General features: G+C 38.6%; 1 protein-coding gene across 1 annotated transcript; it reads right to left on the reverse strand.

Annotated features, from left to right (window-relative positions):
* Window positions 1-1,105: 1,105 nt before the first annotated feature.
* On the reverse strand, window positions 1,106-18,540 carry rtn2b (reticulon 2b). The gene is made up of 7 exons (XM_062046653.1): window positions 18,528-18,540; window positions 17,387-17,594; window positions 12,545-12,683; window positions 12,386-12,455; window positions 6,768-6,814; window positions 1,276-1,334; window positions 1,106-1,208 (listed from the first exon to the last, which is right to left on the reverse strand). Exons 1-7 carry the CDS (start codon window positions 18,538-18,540, stop codon window positions 1,106-1,108), a joined length of 639 nt encoding a protein of 212 aa, XP_061902637.1.
* Window positions 18,541-18,641: the final 101 nt, after the last annotated feature.

Here is an 18,641-nt window from a genome sequence, read left to right on the forward strand (position 1 = left end):
TTCATAAACAGATCCATACATTTGCAGAACAGTAGCAATTTGTCAAGAAATACTAGCACCAGCAAGTCACATAAAGTTCTGCAGTCATGAATTTTTTACACTATTGTCGTAACCTTTCCTGTAAACTTCTTCCACTGGAAAAAAAAAAATGTGTAGGATGCAGCTGGGTCACTTTGATAATTTCTTTACATTAAAGACACTAAAATGTAGGTTAACATATTTTAAGCTATCTAAACAAGCTTTTTGTTATAGGTGACATATTAGTGTACTACAGTATATTTAAATAATAATAATAATGAACATGCTGCAGGCCAATAAAAAAACACTCTGCATGTTTACCGAATCAGGACCACCCAAGAGGTAAATTCTAAATATTTCTTCAAAACATTTTGCATGTGAATTACTATCTAGGATAGTATTGTGCCATTTTAAGTCTTTATGCTATGCACATGAAGTTAAATTTGCTCATGTATGACCCCAAGAGGGACAAGCGGTAGAAAATGGATGGATGGATGTTGTTGTTTTATAATAACATCAGAAATAGATGAAATTGCACATATAAAAGTCACAAAAATGTCCTCCTCAATGCAAACACTAAAACATTCAGTAATAATCGGCATAAGGGATGGTCATATCAGTTTTATTCTGATGATGCTGGTGGGCAAGGAGCCTTATTTTGCTACCCGACAGGAACACGGAGCTTGTGTTAATGTAAAAATAGACCTGTTGCCTGCACAGACAAACAACAAAAACAATTTTCTTGTGTGTGCTGTCCCTGATTGAAGTGGATGTGTGAAGCAGTTTGCCCACACACGCACACACACACACACACACACACACACACACACACACACACACACACACACACACACACACACACACACACACACACACACACACACCGAGAAAGTATCTTGGTGAATACATTTCCTCTCCCTCCCCCTTCTCCAGTAATGAATAGCAGCTTTGTTTTCAGCTGTCAGCATTGATTAGATTGCAGCTCCTAACCCAACGTCATGGTGGACTAACAGAAGTGAGCGGCCCCACTGAAGACGCACCACCACTGTCATCGTTTTGACCAATGTAAACGCTCTGGATGATGTCTTTACTTGGCTTTCACTTTCTGTTTGGGGGCAGGTACAGCTGGAGCTTTTGAGGCAGCAGCTGCTGGACGAGAGGATCTCACTGCCTCGTACACACTGAGACACCTGATGCAGAAACACTGTGTCACGTTTAAAAAGGCACAACAAGGTGCTCATTGTTTGAGGTACTTACCAGTTTCTGATTTTCTTCTCAAAAGCTTTGTAAGTTCTTACAATCCTTCTTATCCTCACCTGAAGCATCATAAATAAGTACATTTAGGACACATAGTCATGCTCACATTCACATATATTTAGAGTCTCCAGTTAGCCCAACATGTTGATTGACACATCAAATGAGTCATTATGATTGTTTTCTACATTTAAAACACTTCCTTATGGTTTACATCAGTGGTTTTCAAACTTTTTCCCCAACTACCATCTCAGAAAAAACTTGGCTCTTTAAGTACCACCATGATACATTATAAAATGCAGTATCGTAGTAGGCTTAAGTATGCCTTAAAAACAACGCAGAGGTTTTAACAATCATATTTCATACTTTTGGCCACTGCAACATTACACAGTTTGAATATAGGAAAATAAAACACTGCACTTTCATCAAGTGATTCTTTGGCGTACCACTAGATGGAGCATGCGTACCACTAGCGGTACACATACCACAGTTTTAGAATCCCTGGTCTACATAACATGTACCGTATTTTCCGCACTATAAGGCGCACAAAAAACTTCCAATTTTCTCAAAAGCTGACAGTGCGCTTTATAATCCGGTGCGCCTTATATATGGACCAATATTGAGCCACAACAGATCTCGCAACCCCAGCCTCTACTGTAGCGTCTATTCTATGCGCCTTATAATGCGGTGCGCCTTATATATGAACAAAGTTTTAAAATAGGCCATTCATTGAAGGTGCACTTTATAATCCGGTGCGCCTTATAGTGCGGAAAATACGGTAATGGTTAGGAAATGCGTTAAAATGTAATATCGGAAATTATCGGTATCGTTTTTTTTATCTGTATCGTTTTTATTTTTTTTATTTTTTATTAAATCAACATAAAAAACACAAGATACACTTACAATTAGTGCACCAACCCAAAAAACCTCCCTCCCCCCATTTCTTTCTGTTATCAATATTCTGGTTCCTACATTATATATCAATATATTTTAATACAGTCTGCAAGGGATACAGTCTGTAAGCACACATGATTGTGCGTGCTGCTGGTCCACTAATAGTACTAACCTTTAACAGTTAATTTTACTCATTTTCATTAATTACTAGTTTCTATGTAACTGTTTTTATATTGTTTTACTTTTTTTTATTCAAGAAAATGTTTTTAATTTAGTTATCTTATTTTATTATTATTTTTAAAAAGTACCTTATCTTCACCATACATGGTTGTCCAAATTAGGCATAATAATGTGTTAATTCCACGACTGCATATATCGGTTGATATCGGTATCGGTTGATATCGATATCGGTAATTAAAGAGTTGGACAATATCGGAATATCGGATATCGGCAAAAAGCCATTATCGGACATCCCTAGTAATGGTGGTTCTTTGGTCACTTTCTTGCCTAGATTGGGTTTTACCAGCCATCTTCAAACTGCTTTCTGACCGTCTTTTCAGGATGCATTGTTTTGTGAGCGGTCTTATCTACGTGCCTCAACTTCGACTGCGTCTTCTCCCCATCAGCCATGTTGTAGTTTTTAGCGCTTACCTATTGAGCCCACTTACAGATATAAGTTAGAACTATATGCTACTTTGTATTAGAAATAGCAACCGTGGAAGATACATGTACATGTACGAGCCAGTCTGCCCCAAAACAAGAGGATACAGAAGGAACTTATTGACTACAATGGTGGACTCAAGCAAAGCTCTTAAATCTTTACCATAAATGGCGATATCCGCTGACATGACATGTTGGAAAAACGTCCCAAATTGTTTTATGAATATTGCTATTCCTCCATGGTTTGATTTCAACATTTTGAGACTTATGCAGATCCCAAATACAAAAATGGTACCAATAGGTAAGAAAAGTTGGTTTTGCAAAATAGATCCCCTTTAATATTTAGTATTGCCTTTGTAGTTTGCAGTGTTGTATAGCCAGAGGTAAGTAGTAACGTGCTACTGAAGTAACTTTTTGACATAGTAGTTGTAATTCAACATACTTTTATTTCCGTATTTTAGTGAATAAATTGTACACAGCTACATTGAGTTTATTTCCGATTGCTGTATCATCACATTTGTTTGTCATACTGATTACTGCTTGCATAGGCGTGTTTGTTTGGGTCAATGCCAAAGACACTTCTTCCATAACCATCAACTGTGTTGGTGCGGTCTTTTTAGACTTGAAGAAGGCTTTTGGTACAGTAGACCACCAAGCTCTCCTGTCTAAACTGACTCCCTTTAACTTTGCAGTAGCTTGGTTTCAATCTTGCTTGTCCAACAGAAGAAAATCAGTGGGGGTTGGTGGCACCTTATCATCATATCTTGAGTGCCAAGTAAAGGTTCCACAAAGCTCTATTCTGGGACCAGTATTTTTTTCTTTATATATAAATGACTTGCCAAATGTTTGCATGAATGTGAACTTTCGAATGAATACTGATGATACCATTATCTTTATGCCCACAAAAAGCACACAGGAAGCATCATGCATCCTACCATCACCCCTTTATAAGTATCCAGAATTGGCTCCTTAAACCTTATTTGTTGTTAAACAAAAACAAATCTGTTTCAGTGTGTGTTCCCAAAAAACTAGTGCGGTCCAGTGTGTTCCTGGGGGTGGGGGGGTGAACTTGATGTTAAAGTACCTTGATACCAGCACTCTTATAAAAAATAACCAATCAAACCAATGGCAAAAAAAATCAAGTTCAATCTGCAGAATTTTAAACAAATTAAACCTTCCATGACAATTAGGTTTGCTAAGATGTTTTTACACTTAATTATATTTTCCAACATAGATTACTGCATCAAAACCTTGTCACTCAACTGGAAATGGAATATTAGAACCAATAGAAATGTTATTTAAACAATCTATAAGCATTCTTGATCAAAAGCCTCCGTCATTCCATCAGTGTAACATTTTATTCATTTTAAAAACAGTTGTTTAATTGATAACGGTTTCACGGACTAGCCCCCGGCCCCACTCTCCACATATAAACTGAGGACTGACAGAGGTTTTGGCACAGGGGCCTCCTCCAGAAGAGACCTTGATATCCCCAGCAGAAAGACAACCTTTGGACAAACAGTTCTGTCAGTCCAAGGAAGTCATTTCTGGAACAGACTTCCCATAAATATTAGAAAATGTCCCACTTTTTACACCTTTTTTAAAAGGTATCTGAAATTGTCTCTTAAAATTTCAGTCATACCGTCCCTTTGTCTAATTTCCTTGTTTTAATTGTTTCATTATATTATATTATTATATTGTCCTGTGTTTGTGTTTTATGTCTTGGGACTACGGCTGTAAATTAGCAACTATGCTATAATGTGGCTCATTTACAGTCTGTAAACCAGATTGTTCATTGTCCTGAATAAGCATAAGGCGTGGTCACATGACTCTGTTTAAGCAATTCAAAGAAAGCGCTATTTACCTTTAACTCCATTTCACCAATCAAACAAACCCTGGCTGTCACATGACCGCAATTAAACTATACACTGCAAAAAGTGACATGTCAAACAAAGCAGCACAACTTTTCAATGTTTACTTTAAAAACATTGAAAAATAATATTTATATCATACGCTGTCATCTGTGTTAGTAGAAATATTTGCGTTTCAGCTTACAAAAATGTCACTACCAACTAGAAAACGTTTTTTTGTTCGTTTTAGCGGCACATATGCTAACATTAGCTCTGTTATGTCATAAGTCACTGTAAAATGTGCATATTTTGTAGTACAGAAATATTCTGCGACCCGCGCCTTCGAATTTAATTACTATTGAGAACTTCATTATATGTATTTATTTATCTGTACAACACACTGAGTTATATTTTTTATATATGCCACTGACGATGACTCCTTTTTTTTTCTTTTCAATTCTGTCACAAACCTCATCTTTTCGCCTCCATTCGCTGTGTACATGTGTTCCAGTGGCGTGCGGTGACGTTCATGTCAGGTGAGGCACTGACTTTATCACAGTCAGATTTACAAACATATGAACCCTAAAGAGTATCTTATTCACCATTTGATTGGCAGCAGTTAACGGGTTATGTTTAAAAGCTCATACCAGCATTCTTCCCTGCTTGGCACTCAGCATCAAGGGTTGGAATTGGGGGTTAAATCACCAAAAATTATTCCCAGGCACGGCGCCGCTGCTGCCCACTGCTCCCCTCACCTCCCAGGGGGTGAACAAGGGGATGGGTCAAATGCAGAGTACAAATTTCACCACACCTAGTGTGTGTGTGACAATCATTGGTACTTTAACCTAACTTTAACTTTACACTTACAAACTGTAGCACACAATAAAGCACATTTAATTAAAAAAACGTTATTAGGTCTTACCTTTACTTATAAATGCGGGAGCGTTGTGAATGAATGAAATATGAAATCCGCGCTGCATTCTGCAGGTGTACCTAATGTTGTGTCCCTGTTCACGGCTCCTCCTGCGCGCCGCGCGAGCATTGTTGTTTTTGCACTTTTTGGCTTCTTGTTAAGTGACTTTTTTTGGGTGGATTCGGTCTTGCACGTGGAGGGTTTGGGTGTGGGCTTTGGTTGGTGTGGCGCTCCCGTCGGGCGGTGCATTCTGCGGCGGGAGTGTTAACCGGCACCATGAGGCGGGGTTATGATACGAGCCTCACACAGTGTGTCTTGGCAGCAGTTTTATGATCGCTCAGCACTAAAAATACGTTACACACATACAGTTGTTGACAAAATACACTGTACATTATATACCTCAGCTAACTAAACTATGGAAATGTATAATATAATTCATATAGCAATACGGTCTCACTGCACAGCAGGCCAGCAGTTAGCCGAGTCATTGCGCACAATCCATGTTGAGGCACAAAGCAGTGACGTGCCTCAACTGGCTGCTGACACCGCACCGTCTCTTCTCAGTATTTGAACGGCAAATGTGAAAATAAAAATAAAAATAATCTAAAACTGGTGAAGTTAAATGGAAAATAACTTTAGTATAATCACTGGATACATATAACAATTTAATTTTTTTTTTTTTCTTTTTACTTTTTTTTTCTTTCCATGATGGCACGTGAGGCCCCGCCTCCCCTGCCTCTAGTGACTGCACGCCACTGATGTGTTCCTGTGTACTTACTACTGCTACTGGGGTAGAACAGTGCCTGTTAATTACACTGAGCATTGTTGCCACTTCGCTGCATGCTTCTGTATAAGTCTAACATGAATACTAGAGTTTAGACACAAATTATGTTGCTGCTTGCGACCCTACTGACACCACACCCCGACTACCGAAGGGGTTTTGACCTACTATTTAAGAAACACTGCTTCAAGAAAAATTGCCCATGTGGCCCGTATGGAAAACCTCTGACTGCATGCATCATACTCCAAAACGTTTCTAGTATTTTAGTTATCTTCTTTAGCTACACCACCGATGCAAAATATTATAGCAAATACTTATCACAATACAATACAATACGGCTATTGTTATATGAATACCTTGCTAACTGAGCTTACAACCCCTTGAATTGAAATCTTACCTGCTGTTTTTTGTAGAGAAGAGGGAAGGAAAAAACAGCAATCACAGCTGTAACACAAATATTCACATTAGACTTTTTTTTTTTTCTTTTTTTTTTTGTTTATTTGAATTAAAGGCCTACTGAAACCCACTACTACCGACCACGCAGTCTGATAGTTTATATATCAATGATGAAATCTTAACATTATAACACATGCCAATACGGCCGGGTTAACTTATAAAGTGACATTTTAAATTTGCCGCTAAACTTCCGGTTCGAAACGCCTCTGAGGATGACGTATGCGCGTGACGTAGCCCGGCGAACACGGGTATGCCTTCCACATTGAAGCCAATATGAAAAAGCTCTGTTTTCATTTCATAATTCCACAGTATTCTGGACATCTGTGTTCGTGAATATGTTGCAATCATGTTCATTGCATTATGGAGAAGGAAGCTGAGCAAGCAAAGAAGAAAGTTGTCGGTGCGAAATGGACGTATTTTTCGAACGTAGTCAGCAACAACAGTACACAGCCGGCGCTTCTTTGTTTACATTCCCGAAAGATGCAGTCAAGATGGAAGAACTCGGATAACAGAGACTCTAACCAGGAGGACTTTTGACTTGGATACACAGACGCCTGTAGAGAACTGGGACAACACAGACTCTTACCAGGATTACTTTGATTTGGATGACAAAGACGCAGACGTGCTACTGTGAGTATGCAGCTTTGGCTTCTAAACATTTGATCGCTTGACCGTATGTGCGCAACTTTTTTTTGCGTATGTACGTAACTTTTTTAAAATATATAAGCTTTATGAACCTTGGGTTAGGTGAACGGTCTTTTGGGCTGAGTGATTGTGTGTGTTGATCAGGTGTTTGAATTGTATTGGCGTGTTCTATGGAGCTAGGAGCTAGCATAGGAGCTAGGAGCTAGCATAACAAACACGCAGGTGTTTTTATGCAGGATTAATTTGTGGCATATTAAATATAAGCCTGGTTGTGTTGTGGCTAATAAAGTATATATATGTCTTGTGTTTATTTACTGTTGTAGTCATTCCCAGCTGAATATCAGGTACCGTGAGTATGCAGCCTTGGCTGCTAAACATTTGATAGCTTGACCGTATGTGCGCGTCACGTACGTAACTTTTTAAAAATATATAAGCTTTATGAACCTTGGGTTAGGTGAACGGTCTTTTGGGCTGAGTGATTGTGTGTGTTGATCAGGTGTTTGAATTGTATTGGCGTGTTCTATGGAGCTAGGAGCTAGCAGAGGAGCTAGGAGCTAGCGTAACAAACACGCAGGTGTTTTTATGCAGGATTAATTTGTGGCATATTAAATATAAGCCTGGTTGTGTTGTGGCTAATAGAGTATATATATGTCTTGTGTTTATTTACTGTTGTAGTCATTCCCAGCTGAATATCAGGTCACCCCCGGCTCTCACAGCATCTTCCCTATCTGAATAGCTTCAACTCCCCACTAGTCCTTCACTTGCACTATACTCATCCACAAATCTTTCATCCTCGCTCAAATTAATGGGGAAATTGTCGCTTTCTCGGTCCGAATCTCTCTCACTTCATGCGGCCATCATTGTAAACAATAGGGAACTTTGCGTATATGTTCAACTGACTACGTCACGCTACTTCCGGTAGGGGCAAGCCTTTTTTTTATCAGATACCAAAAGTTGCAATCTTTATCGTCGTTGTTCTATACTAAATCCTTTCAGCAAAAATATGGCAATATCGCGAAATGATCAAGTATGACACATAGAATAGATCTGCTATCCCCGTTTAAATTAAAAAAAATTCATTTCAGTAGGCCTTTAAGACTGTACATATTAATCAATGTGTCAGAAACAGAACAGCTTCAAGATAAATATGCCGGAATTAGTACAAAAGCTAAATTGCATCCAATGTCTTAGGGAGGTAGAAAAACACAAATACATAGACACTATGGACACAATAGACAAACTAACACCACAGGTACAAATAATCAGAGTTTTAAAATAGACTGCAAGGAGAAGTTCATCTATGGGAGCATGACTGGTTTGACTTCAACCAATTTTAAGGACCATTTTAAAGTCAGGTAGGTCCCACAGTTTCTTATGTGCGCCGGAAAAGTATTCCATAATGCTGTGCCTCTAATAGACAGTATCATTTGGCTGATTGTTGTCCTGCGCCATTGAATACTACGGTCTCCCCTCGTTAGTGCTCTGGTTCTGACTCCATTGTTGGTTTTGTTTACATAAATAATCCATCAAGGGTGGAGAAGCAATTCTACTTACAACTTTAAAAATAAGGCAAGCATCCAGAAACTTTTGGTAGCTCTCAAAATCTAAAATATTGTACTTGCTTACAAAGTTACAATAATGGTACTGCAAGAATTCCTGTATAGAGTTTAAAGTGTTTTCTTAGACGGAGACTTGAGTGGCCTCAAAGTGCTCCCAGACGTGTGGGGCTTAAGCATATTTCATGTGACTAAATATCAAAGTATGCCTATATACCTTTGCAGACTCTACCATCAAGTATGGTTTTATATGTTTACAGTTTGCCAAGTTAGATTTAACAGAGTTAGCAATTTTTTAACATGGTGTTTGGAAATTAAGTTTGAATCAAAGATTACTCTGAGATATGTGAATTGTTGTACCACCTCTAGATGCTTTCCATTGACCAGAACAGATGGCTGTTCACCCCCTGCTGGTTGACACGAGAAAATCATGCATACAGTTGAGCTTTTTTAGTATTTAAGTGTATACAGGAGTTCTGGAGCCAGAGAGAGACTGGGACCATGGTTCCGGAGAGAATTGCTGCTGCACCGGCTTTTGTTTTGGCATGTGTATAGAGAACTGTATAATCAACATATAATTGTATTTTTACTGTTACAAACCAAGGGTAGGTCATGTACATACAGACTGAATAATATTGTCCCCAATACTGAGCCTAGGGGGACTCCAGCAGAGCAAGTGAGACAGGATGAGCAGCCTGTTCAATTTGTACTGCTTGTTTTCTTTCTGCGAGATATGACCTAATCTAGCACAGGGCACTTTCAGGCAAGTGGAAAAAAGTAATTGTGTTTCTGAAAAATAACCAGAACAACCTTGTTGATTAAAGGACCATAAGGATACAGAATCTGTGTCCTCAGGAAAATAACTTCACAATAAAATTAATTGTTTAATGCATTTATTAAAATGTCCAACACATTGATTTGATTGTATATTTAATTGATACAATTGAAATTTGTATTTCAAACTACTTTGTACACTAAAAAATAAACATTTGTTGCTTGAAAAAATAATTTTTTACCATGAAATATAATTTAATTTAATCAGAAAATATACATTCAGTACACGCCAAAAGTTTGGACACACCTTCTCATTCAATGCGTTTTCTTTATTTTCATGACTATTTACATTGTAGATTGTCACTGGAGGCATCAAAACTGAATGAACACGTGTGGATTTATGTACTTAACAAAAAAAGGTGAAATAATTGAAAACATGTTTTACATTCTAGTTCTTCAAAATAGCCACCCTTTGCTCTGATTACTTTTTTGCACACTCTTGGCATTCTCTCGATGAGCTTCAAGAGATGAAATGGTTTTCACTTCACAGGTGTCATAGTTTTGATGCCTTCAGTGACAATCTACAAGGTAAATAGTCATGAAAATAAAGTAAAAACACATTAAAATGAGAAGGTGTGTCCAAACGTTTGGCCTGTACTGTATGTACTTCTACATATTAGTGTTAATCCCCTATTCCAACTACTAACACAATTTAGTCGGGTCCCTGGGTTTTCACTCAATCCTGTAACCTTTAACATCTTTGTTTTCCAGGCTAAGGGACCCCCAAACTGATGGAAAGATGGAGTGGGGACCCCCTACTTACATAAACTGGTTCTCAAGGTACCTTGTTATTGTGCAACACTAATATATTCAAATAATATAGTATAGGGCTGCTATTTGCTAGCTGGCAACTGGTGCCCTAACCGCTTGCTGACAACTGGTGCGCTAATAGGTAGCTGACAACTATAGTGCTATTTGCTAGCTGGCTATTCGCCAAACGTGCTGGTTGGTCCATGCCACTGCCATTGTTTATTTTATTTTATTTTTTTTATATCAAACAAACCTTTTAATGATGGGGTTCAGTGGCGTCCCCGTGCGACATTCATTGCAATGACAAGAGTGCAAGTGGTAGAAATTGTAGCAATATTACGCCCTGATTTTTTTTTGTTGCCATTTTTAAGCTACACTGTAGTGTGTCAGATCAATGTTACGGTCTTTGTAAAGACATTCACGTTTGTGGGAAAATTTGCATGGGAATTATAGAATTGTATTTTGATTTTGTTTATTTAATCAAATTTTACGATCCCCTACTGCAGTGGTCCCCAACCTTTTTGTAGCTGCGGACCGGTCAACGCTTGAAAATGTGTCCCACGGGGGTATGGTAATTTTATTTATTTATTTTTTATTTTTTGGCATAAAAAAAATACAATCATGTGTGCTTACGGACTGTATCCCTGCAGACTGTATTGATCTATATTGATATATAATATCTTGTGTTTTTTATGTTTTTTTAAATTTAATTAAAAAATCGATCCACGGACCGATTTTACGCAGATCCCGGTACCGGGCCGCGGCCCGGTGGTTGGGGACCACTGCCCTACAGTACCTCTGCGGACCCCTGAGGTTCACAAACCCCTGTTGAAGACCTCTGCCCTAACACATTAACCCCTTCTATAAAAAACTGTAATATTCCGCAAGTCACATAGCCCACAGGAAGTTGCATCACACATCACACACTCTAGGCCAGCGATTCTCTAACTGTGGTACGCGGGTTCCATCTCGTGGTACGCCAAATAATCACTTGATTAAAGTACAGTGGGTTTTTTTCTGTATTCAAATACAATGTTACTTTTCAAACTGCGTGTAATGTTACAGTGGCCAGAAATATGAAATATACTAGTTAAATAAAACCTGTCTCGTTTTTAATGAATACTTAGGCCTACTAGGCCACTGTATTTTAATGTTGGTCATTATAGAGGTACTTGGAGAGCTAAGTTTTTTCTAAGGTGGCACTTGATAAAACACGTTTGACAACCACTGCTCGAGGCTATGGAAAGACCATAGTATGTATTTTTCCTTTATGTTTGATGATATTTCAACTACGAGTGAGGGAATGAAAATCTCAGCGCAGCGCTGTTATTTAAATTATTCTTTGGTGTTTACTTAAAAAAAAAAGTTATCACTAATGTTCTTAGTGTCAATATTCTATTATATTCCATTTATGTTATTTCTATGATTTAAAAAAAATAAAAAATAAAACTCACTTTCTGTCCTGTTACTCACATAATTTATCCCTAACTTAGGAACCTTGTACAATAAAGACAACGTTGTTGGAGATGGGGCCATGTTTGAGTATTTCTATATGTGTAATATTTTGGGTGAGTTCCAATAAGAAAATGACACTAATTCAGTTGAAAGTACCGTTTAGGAGCCAATCAGTTACCTTTACTTGATGTAGTTGAAGTAAACTAGAAGTACTCATAGACAATCCGTCTTGAAATACACTATACAGTATTTTTATATGTAGTGTGTCATATCATGTTTTTTCTGTCTTTCCAAGAACATATTCACTGTTCAAACTCACCAGTTATGATCAGAGTCAGTCCTGTGGTGAGGACGCCAACGTAGGCCAGCATGTACAGCAGTAAAACAAACTGAGAGAAAAAGGAAAAGTTGGATGAGTTGGTGATACACGTTTTGTTCTTTCGTTTTGTTTTGTTTTCTCTAGTTCTCACAGTCAGACCTTGAGCGAGTCGAACACGTTGTCAATAAAAATAAGACGTTTGAGCTCTGCGACGCCAAACGCAATCAGCAGCACCACCTCTTCTACCAACATTACTGTCTCCTTGTCTGTCAGAGAGCTGTCGTGGTCCAGGTAGGCCCTGGTAACACACACACACACACACACACTGTGATTATATATGGACAAAAGTATGGAGACGGTAGTGTTAATCCTACCTCCTTGATCTTACTATGACATTTGGGATACAAGTATGATTTTAGGAAGAACTTGCACATAACCCTGACCTGAACCCCATTAAACATTTTGAGTGAACTAAAACAAATATTGCGAGCCAGCAGGCCCTTTTTCAAGTTCATCAGTGACCTTTGACCTAAATATTTCTAGATTTTTACAAATTGTATTTATTGCGTGAGCTACAAGAAAGATACCTGAATTTCTCCAAGGGGATTAAAGGCCTACTGAAACCCACTACTACCGACCACGCAGTCTGATAGTTTATATATCATTGATGAAATCTTAACATTGCAACACATGCCAATACGGCCGGGTTAACTTATAAAGTGCAATTTTAAATTTCCGGGGAAACTTCCGCTTGAAAACGTCTATGTATGATGACGTTTGCGCGTGACGTCAATGGTTGAAGCGGAAGTATTCGGACACATTGTATCCCAATACAAACAGCTCTGTTTTCATCGCAAAATTCCACAGTATTCTGGACATCGGTGTTGGTGAATCTTTTGCAATTTGTTTAATGAACAATGGAGACTGCAAAAAAGAAAACTGTAGGTGGGATCGGTGTATTAGCGGCTGGCTGCAGCAACACAACCAGGAGGACTTTGAGTTGGATAGCAGACACCCTATCCGACGCTAGCCGCCGACCGCATCGATGATCGGGTGAAGTCCTTCGTCGCGCCGTCGATCGCTGGAACGCAGGTGAGCATGGGTGTGGATGAGCAAATGACAGGCGGCACAGCATTAACCGTGTGGTTACAGGTCCAGTGTTTGGTTCAGTGTCTACTGATAGTAGTATTGTTGATCTTCTGTCTATCCTTCCAGTCAGGGGCTTATTTCTTTTGTTTCTATCTGCATTTAAGCACAATGCTATCACGTTAGCTCCGTAGCTAAAGTGCTTCACCGATGTATTGTCGTGGAGATAAAAGTCACTGTGAATGTCCATTTCGCGTTCTCGACTCTCATTTTCAAGAGGATATTGTATCCGAGGTGGTTTAAAATACAAATCCGTGATCCACAATAGAAAAAGGAGAAAGTGTGGAATCCAATGAGCCCTTGTACCTAAGTTACAGTCAGAGCGAAAAAAGATTTGTCCTGCACTGCACTCTAGTCCTTCACTCTCATGTTCCTCATCCACGAATCTTTCATCCTCACTCAAATTAATGGGGTAATCGTCGCTTTCTCGGTCCAAATCGCTCTCGCTGCTGGTGTAAACAATGGGGAAATGTGAGGAGCCCTTCAACCTGCGACGTCACGTTTCTTCAGGCAAGGCTTTTTTTATCAGCGACCAAAAGTTGCGAACTTTATCGTCGATGTTCTCTACTAAATCCTTTCAGCAAAAATATGGCAATATCGCGAAATGATCAAGTATGACACATAGGATGGATCTGCTATCCCTGTTTAAATAAAAAAAATTCATTTCAGTAGGCCTTTAAGTATCTATCTAAATCAGGGGTGTCAAACTCATTTTAGATTGGGGGCCACATGAAGAAAAATCTACTCCCAAGTGGGCCGGACTGGTAAAATCACGGCGCGATAACTTAAAAATATAGACAACTTCAGATTGTTTCTTTGTTTAAAAATAGAACAAACACATTCTGAAAATGTACAAATCATGATGTTTTCTTTTTTTTTAACATTTATATGTTGCGGTTAATATTATTCTCTTTATTTATACTTTCTGAATAAATTATGCAATAATGTTCATCAGTCAACTCATTGGTGTTAATTTTCAATCTATCAAGATAAAAAAATATCAAAATCAAATTACAGTATGTTATTTATGTAGTTTGCTCATTTTCCTTGACTGGTGCATTAACATGTGTTTTTTTTTTTTTACATATGTAGCATAATCTACAAATAATTGCTATTGCGACATCTAGTGTACACATTTAGAACAGCAGTTTATTTCATTCAAGAATTTCGACTCATTTTTATACTTTACAAACTCATCCCGCGGGCCGGATAAAACCTGATACGGCCCGCGGGCCGTAGGTTTGACACCCCTGATCTAAATATTGAATACTGGGCATATTAGGTACTATGCATGTCTTATGACAAAACAAAGTCACAAATTACATATTGGCAAACAGTGCAGTGTTGCCATGGGTTTTGTTTTTAGTCCTTTTCAAAAGGTCTGATCGATGCACTGTACAAAAAACGGGGAAAACAATGTCCTATTGGAAGCAATGTAAATCCAAATAATCCATTCCAGACACAACACAATTTATGGAGAGTAATTATAATTGTACATGCAGAAAACAATGCAAAGTGCACATAAATGAGTTACCAATATTTTTACCTTTTATTGAAGACTTGTTGGCAAAGACTGCCTTAGCAGAAAGAGAGAAGGAAAAGGGAGAGCTACACGGACGCCACCGCCATACTTTTCTGAATTCAATAGTGGTTCTTAACTTATTTGTCAAAAAGCTCCGCATGGATAAATTAATGTGCTCACAAAACTTTAACTGATCAGCTGAACAATACATGCATGCATAATGAGACCGCGCAGTGAAGCACACCGTTGTCACCCCGCAACCCCATAGCAGTATGCTACGACTTGCAACTTTCTATGGCTCCATGGTGGTTTATTTTGCAGCCATGTTAAAAAAAATTATTACAGAGAGACTGAGTTACCGATGCGTGAATGCTTCAGTTAGGACACTCAATGGCGCAGAATGATACACAGGACTGATTAGTTTCTTACACGCTTGTTACGAAATTTAAAAATGTTCCATTCCTCCTGGTAGCGATGAACCCAGCATCCAACTCTTCACTGAACACAGACGTCACAATGTCATCAAAGCTCACCTTGATGCATTAGCTCACAGTGCCAACCATTGGGAACCAGGATGAGGTGATTAAGAAAGGTAAAAATATGATACATCTATTTGTGACAACATCAGACAAAGTTATGTTTAAGTTCTTTTGCATCTCATAGCGCATAATTGTGGCATGTTCAAGAAACTTTGGCTAAAGTTCTAAATGGAGGAATCACTAGTTTTTAAGACAGTAGACCTAACCCTCAGATGCACTAATAGTAGTTATAATAATGTATTATGATTTTTTTTATCCTCTAATGCAGCGGTTCTCAAACCTATTTCACCAAGTACCACCTGAGAGAACACTTGGCTCGCCAAGTACCACCATAATGACCAACATTAAAATGCAGTTGCGTAGTAGGCCTAAATATTCATTAAAAACAAGACCGAGATTTTATTTAACAAGTATATTTAATTTTTTTGGCCATTGTAACTTTACACACAGTTTGAACAGTAACACTGTGTTTCAATATTCAGTTCATTCTTTGACGTACCACTAGATGGAGCCCACGTACCATTAGTGGTACATGTGCCACAGTTTGAGTTTACGAAGTAAAGGGACACTTGACATATGTATAATCATATTTAAGTGAATAACGACAGGTTTTATGAATTTTAAAACTCAATTTCTGGCTACTTTATATTAAATGTGTTAAAAAAAAAATACAAATACAAACCTGAACGTTTTAAAATATACCACACCACCAAATTATTTAGAGAGGTTTAAGGATATTTTAGGTAGCCTTTAGCCCTGTTAAAAGGACCGACGCCACTGGTTTGAATGCTTGATGAAAAACCATATTAAAGAAACTGAGACGTAAGCATGTAAATATTGTGGGCTTTCTGTAGAACGGCGGATCCAATGATGGATGGGAGTGTATACATTCAAGAGGAAACTGGTTTACATAATCTAGATATGTTAATCCCATCTTTGAAAGTTAAGGTTTAGTGCTCAGTGGCCTTATGGTTAGAGTTTCCGCCCTGAGATCGGTAGGTCGTGAGTTCAAACCCCGGCCGAGTCATACCAAGGACTATAGAAATGGCACCCATTACCCCCCTGCTTGGCATCAAGGGTTGGAAATGGGGGTTAAATCATCAAAAATGATTCCCGGGCGCGGCCACGGCTGCTGCTCACTGCTCCCCTCACCTCCCAGGGGGTGAAACAAGGGGATGGGTCAAATGCAGAGGTTAATTTCACCACACCTAGTGTGTGTGTGACAATCATTGGTACTTTAACTTTTAACTTTAGATGTGTTTTAAAAAGGTAGTTTCAAACACATTAAGTCAACAATGTGTTTGTTAGTGAATGTAAACATATCGAATATGTGGGGAGGTGACGGTTCTCTTTAGGGTGGCATGGGAGCGCTTCAAGAGTCTAATGAAGATAACAAATGAGTAATGGTGAAGAACAAAATATGGCCACAAAATAAATATTGTTTAGGGCTACACAAAGCATTGGCACGCGATGATTGGTCATATAATAACTGAAACATATTGCAATCATTTGTGTCAAACCAGGGCGTACACAAACAGATGTAACACAGGACTGTTATGATTATTGTGGTTGGAGTTTACAGTGTTGTAGAGCTGCAGTACCAGAGAGCAGTGTCTCATATTGCGGTAATGTAGCCTCATGCTGTATTAGAAACATCTCAGTATGATGCAGTGTAGTTCTGCAAAGTACAACCACGATACAAAGCATATTCAAAATATGCATCTCACTGACTGTTACAAATGGCCTTTTGAGCCCCAATTTGTCCCCCACTTAGAAGAGCATAGGTGAACTCACTGGAAAGGGTGAAGTCCGGGGTTGCATCGCAGCATCTCCAGCAGCTTATAGTACAGGCGAAGGGGGAAGGTGACGCACATGACACCCATAAAGATGTGAGCGAGCACAGTGATGGCACTGAGCTGGAACAGAGTGGTCAGACACACCACCATGCCTGTGAAGACCACACCAGTTGTACTGATGCTCTTCCAGTAGACCAGGTCCATTACTAGGAAAACAACACATGCATCTTACATCTTTTTGTCCTCGACAATCAAGTTGCATCATGGGAGAGGAACATTAACAGGACGCAAACTCAAGTTTCGTCATTTGCTGCTTTTAGTCGTATTAAGGTGTTGTGAAATACAGCATCATTTGTTATGTAATAATGTAGTGTAACTAAACTATTTCTGTACATGACAAATATCTTTTTTTTTTTTTAAGATATCACGACCGAATGAAAACACTCCCTCTTCTTTTGGATCGCTTATCTGTTGAAGAAAAATCACAGCTCAGAATGTAAGTCTGTCAGAACAACACAGGGCTGCGTGTTCGCGTTTATTTCAAAATGTGTTGGTACATTAACCCGTTATGGAGCACTCACTGAATATTTCAACACTGGTTGAATCATGAAAATACTAGTACAAAATGTGTAGCGTTTATATACAGTATGTTCAATTCTTAAATACATTGAATTAGAAATAAGTAAAAACAATAAATATATTACAAATTGCTATTCTACTGTCCTACAGTAAGACACACAACAATACATGGTTCCTTGCTCAATAAAGTGTTAGCACAGTTAAATGCTGATTTAACTGAAGAGGTATATCTAAAGACTCTCATTTTCGGATATACATTTATGGTGGAAAATGGCTCAATGACAGCTTCTACACTTTTGACATGTTCAGATCGAACTACAAACCACAATCCCACTCTAAATAGGCAGTAAAAACACTGTATAATGTTCCAACCAGTCAATCAAATGACATGAAACACATGTTGCACCAATATGTGTGTATGTGTGTGTGTGTTCGTAATCGCACTTCCCTGCACACACACAATAAATCAGTTCCCATTACCACATGCACTTGACAGCCAGGCTGATTGTCAGCCTGCGCTAATTGTCACAACTTCAAACGGTCACCATTTATTTCCTTACGTTTGCTGGCCATTACTGCCGAGGTGTCCTGCTTGTGTCCCTCGCTTTCCTTATGGTTGGCTTTGCACCGCCACAGGCTTTTTTTGGCCAAACTGCTCCGTCAGCAATATACAG

This window comes from Entelurus aequoreus, linkage group LG05, assembly GCF_033978785.1.
Source record: "Entelurus aequoreus isolate RoL-2023_Sb linkage group LG05, RoL_Eaeq_v1.1, whole genome shotgun sequence".
NCBI classification, from domain to species: Eukaryota; Metazoa; Chordata; class Actinopteri; order Syngnathiformes; family Syngnathidae; genus Entelurus; species Entelurus aequoreus.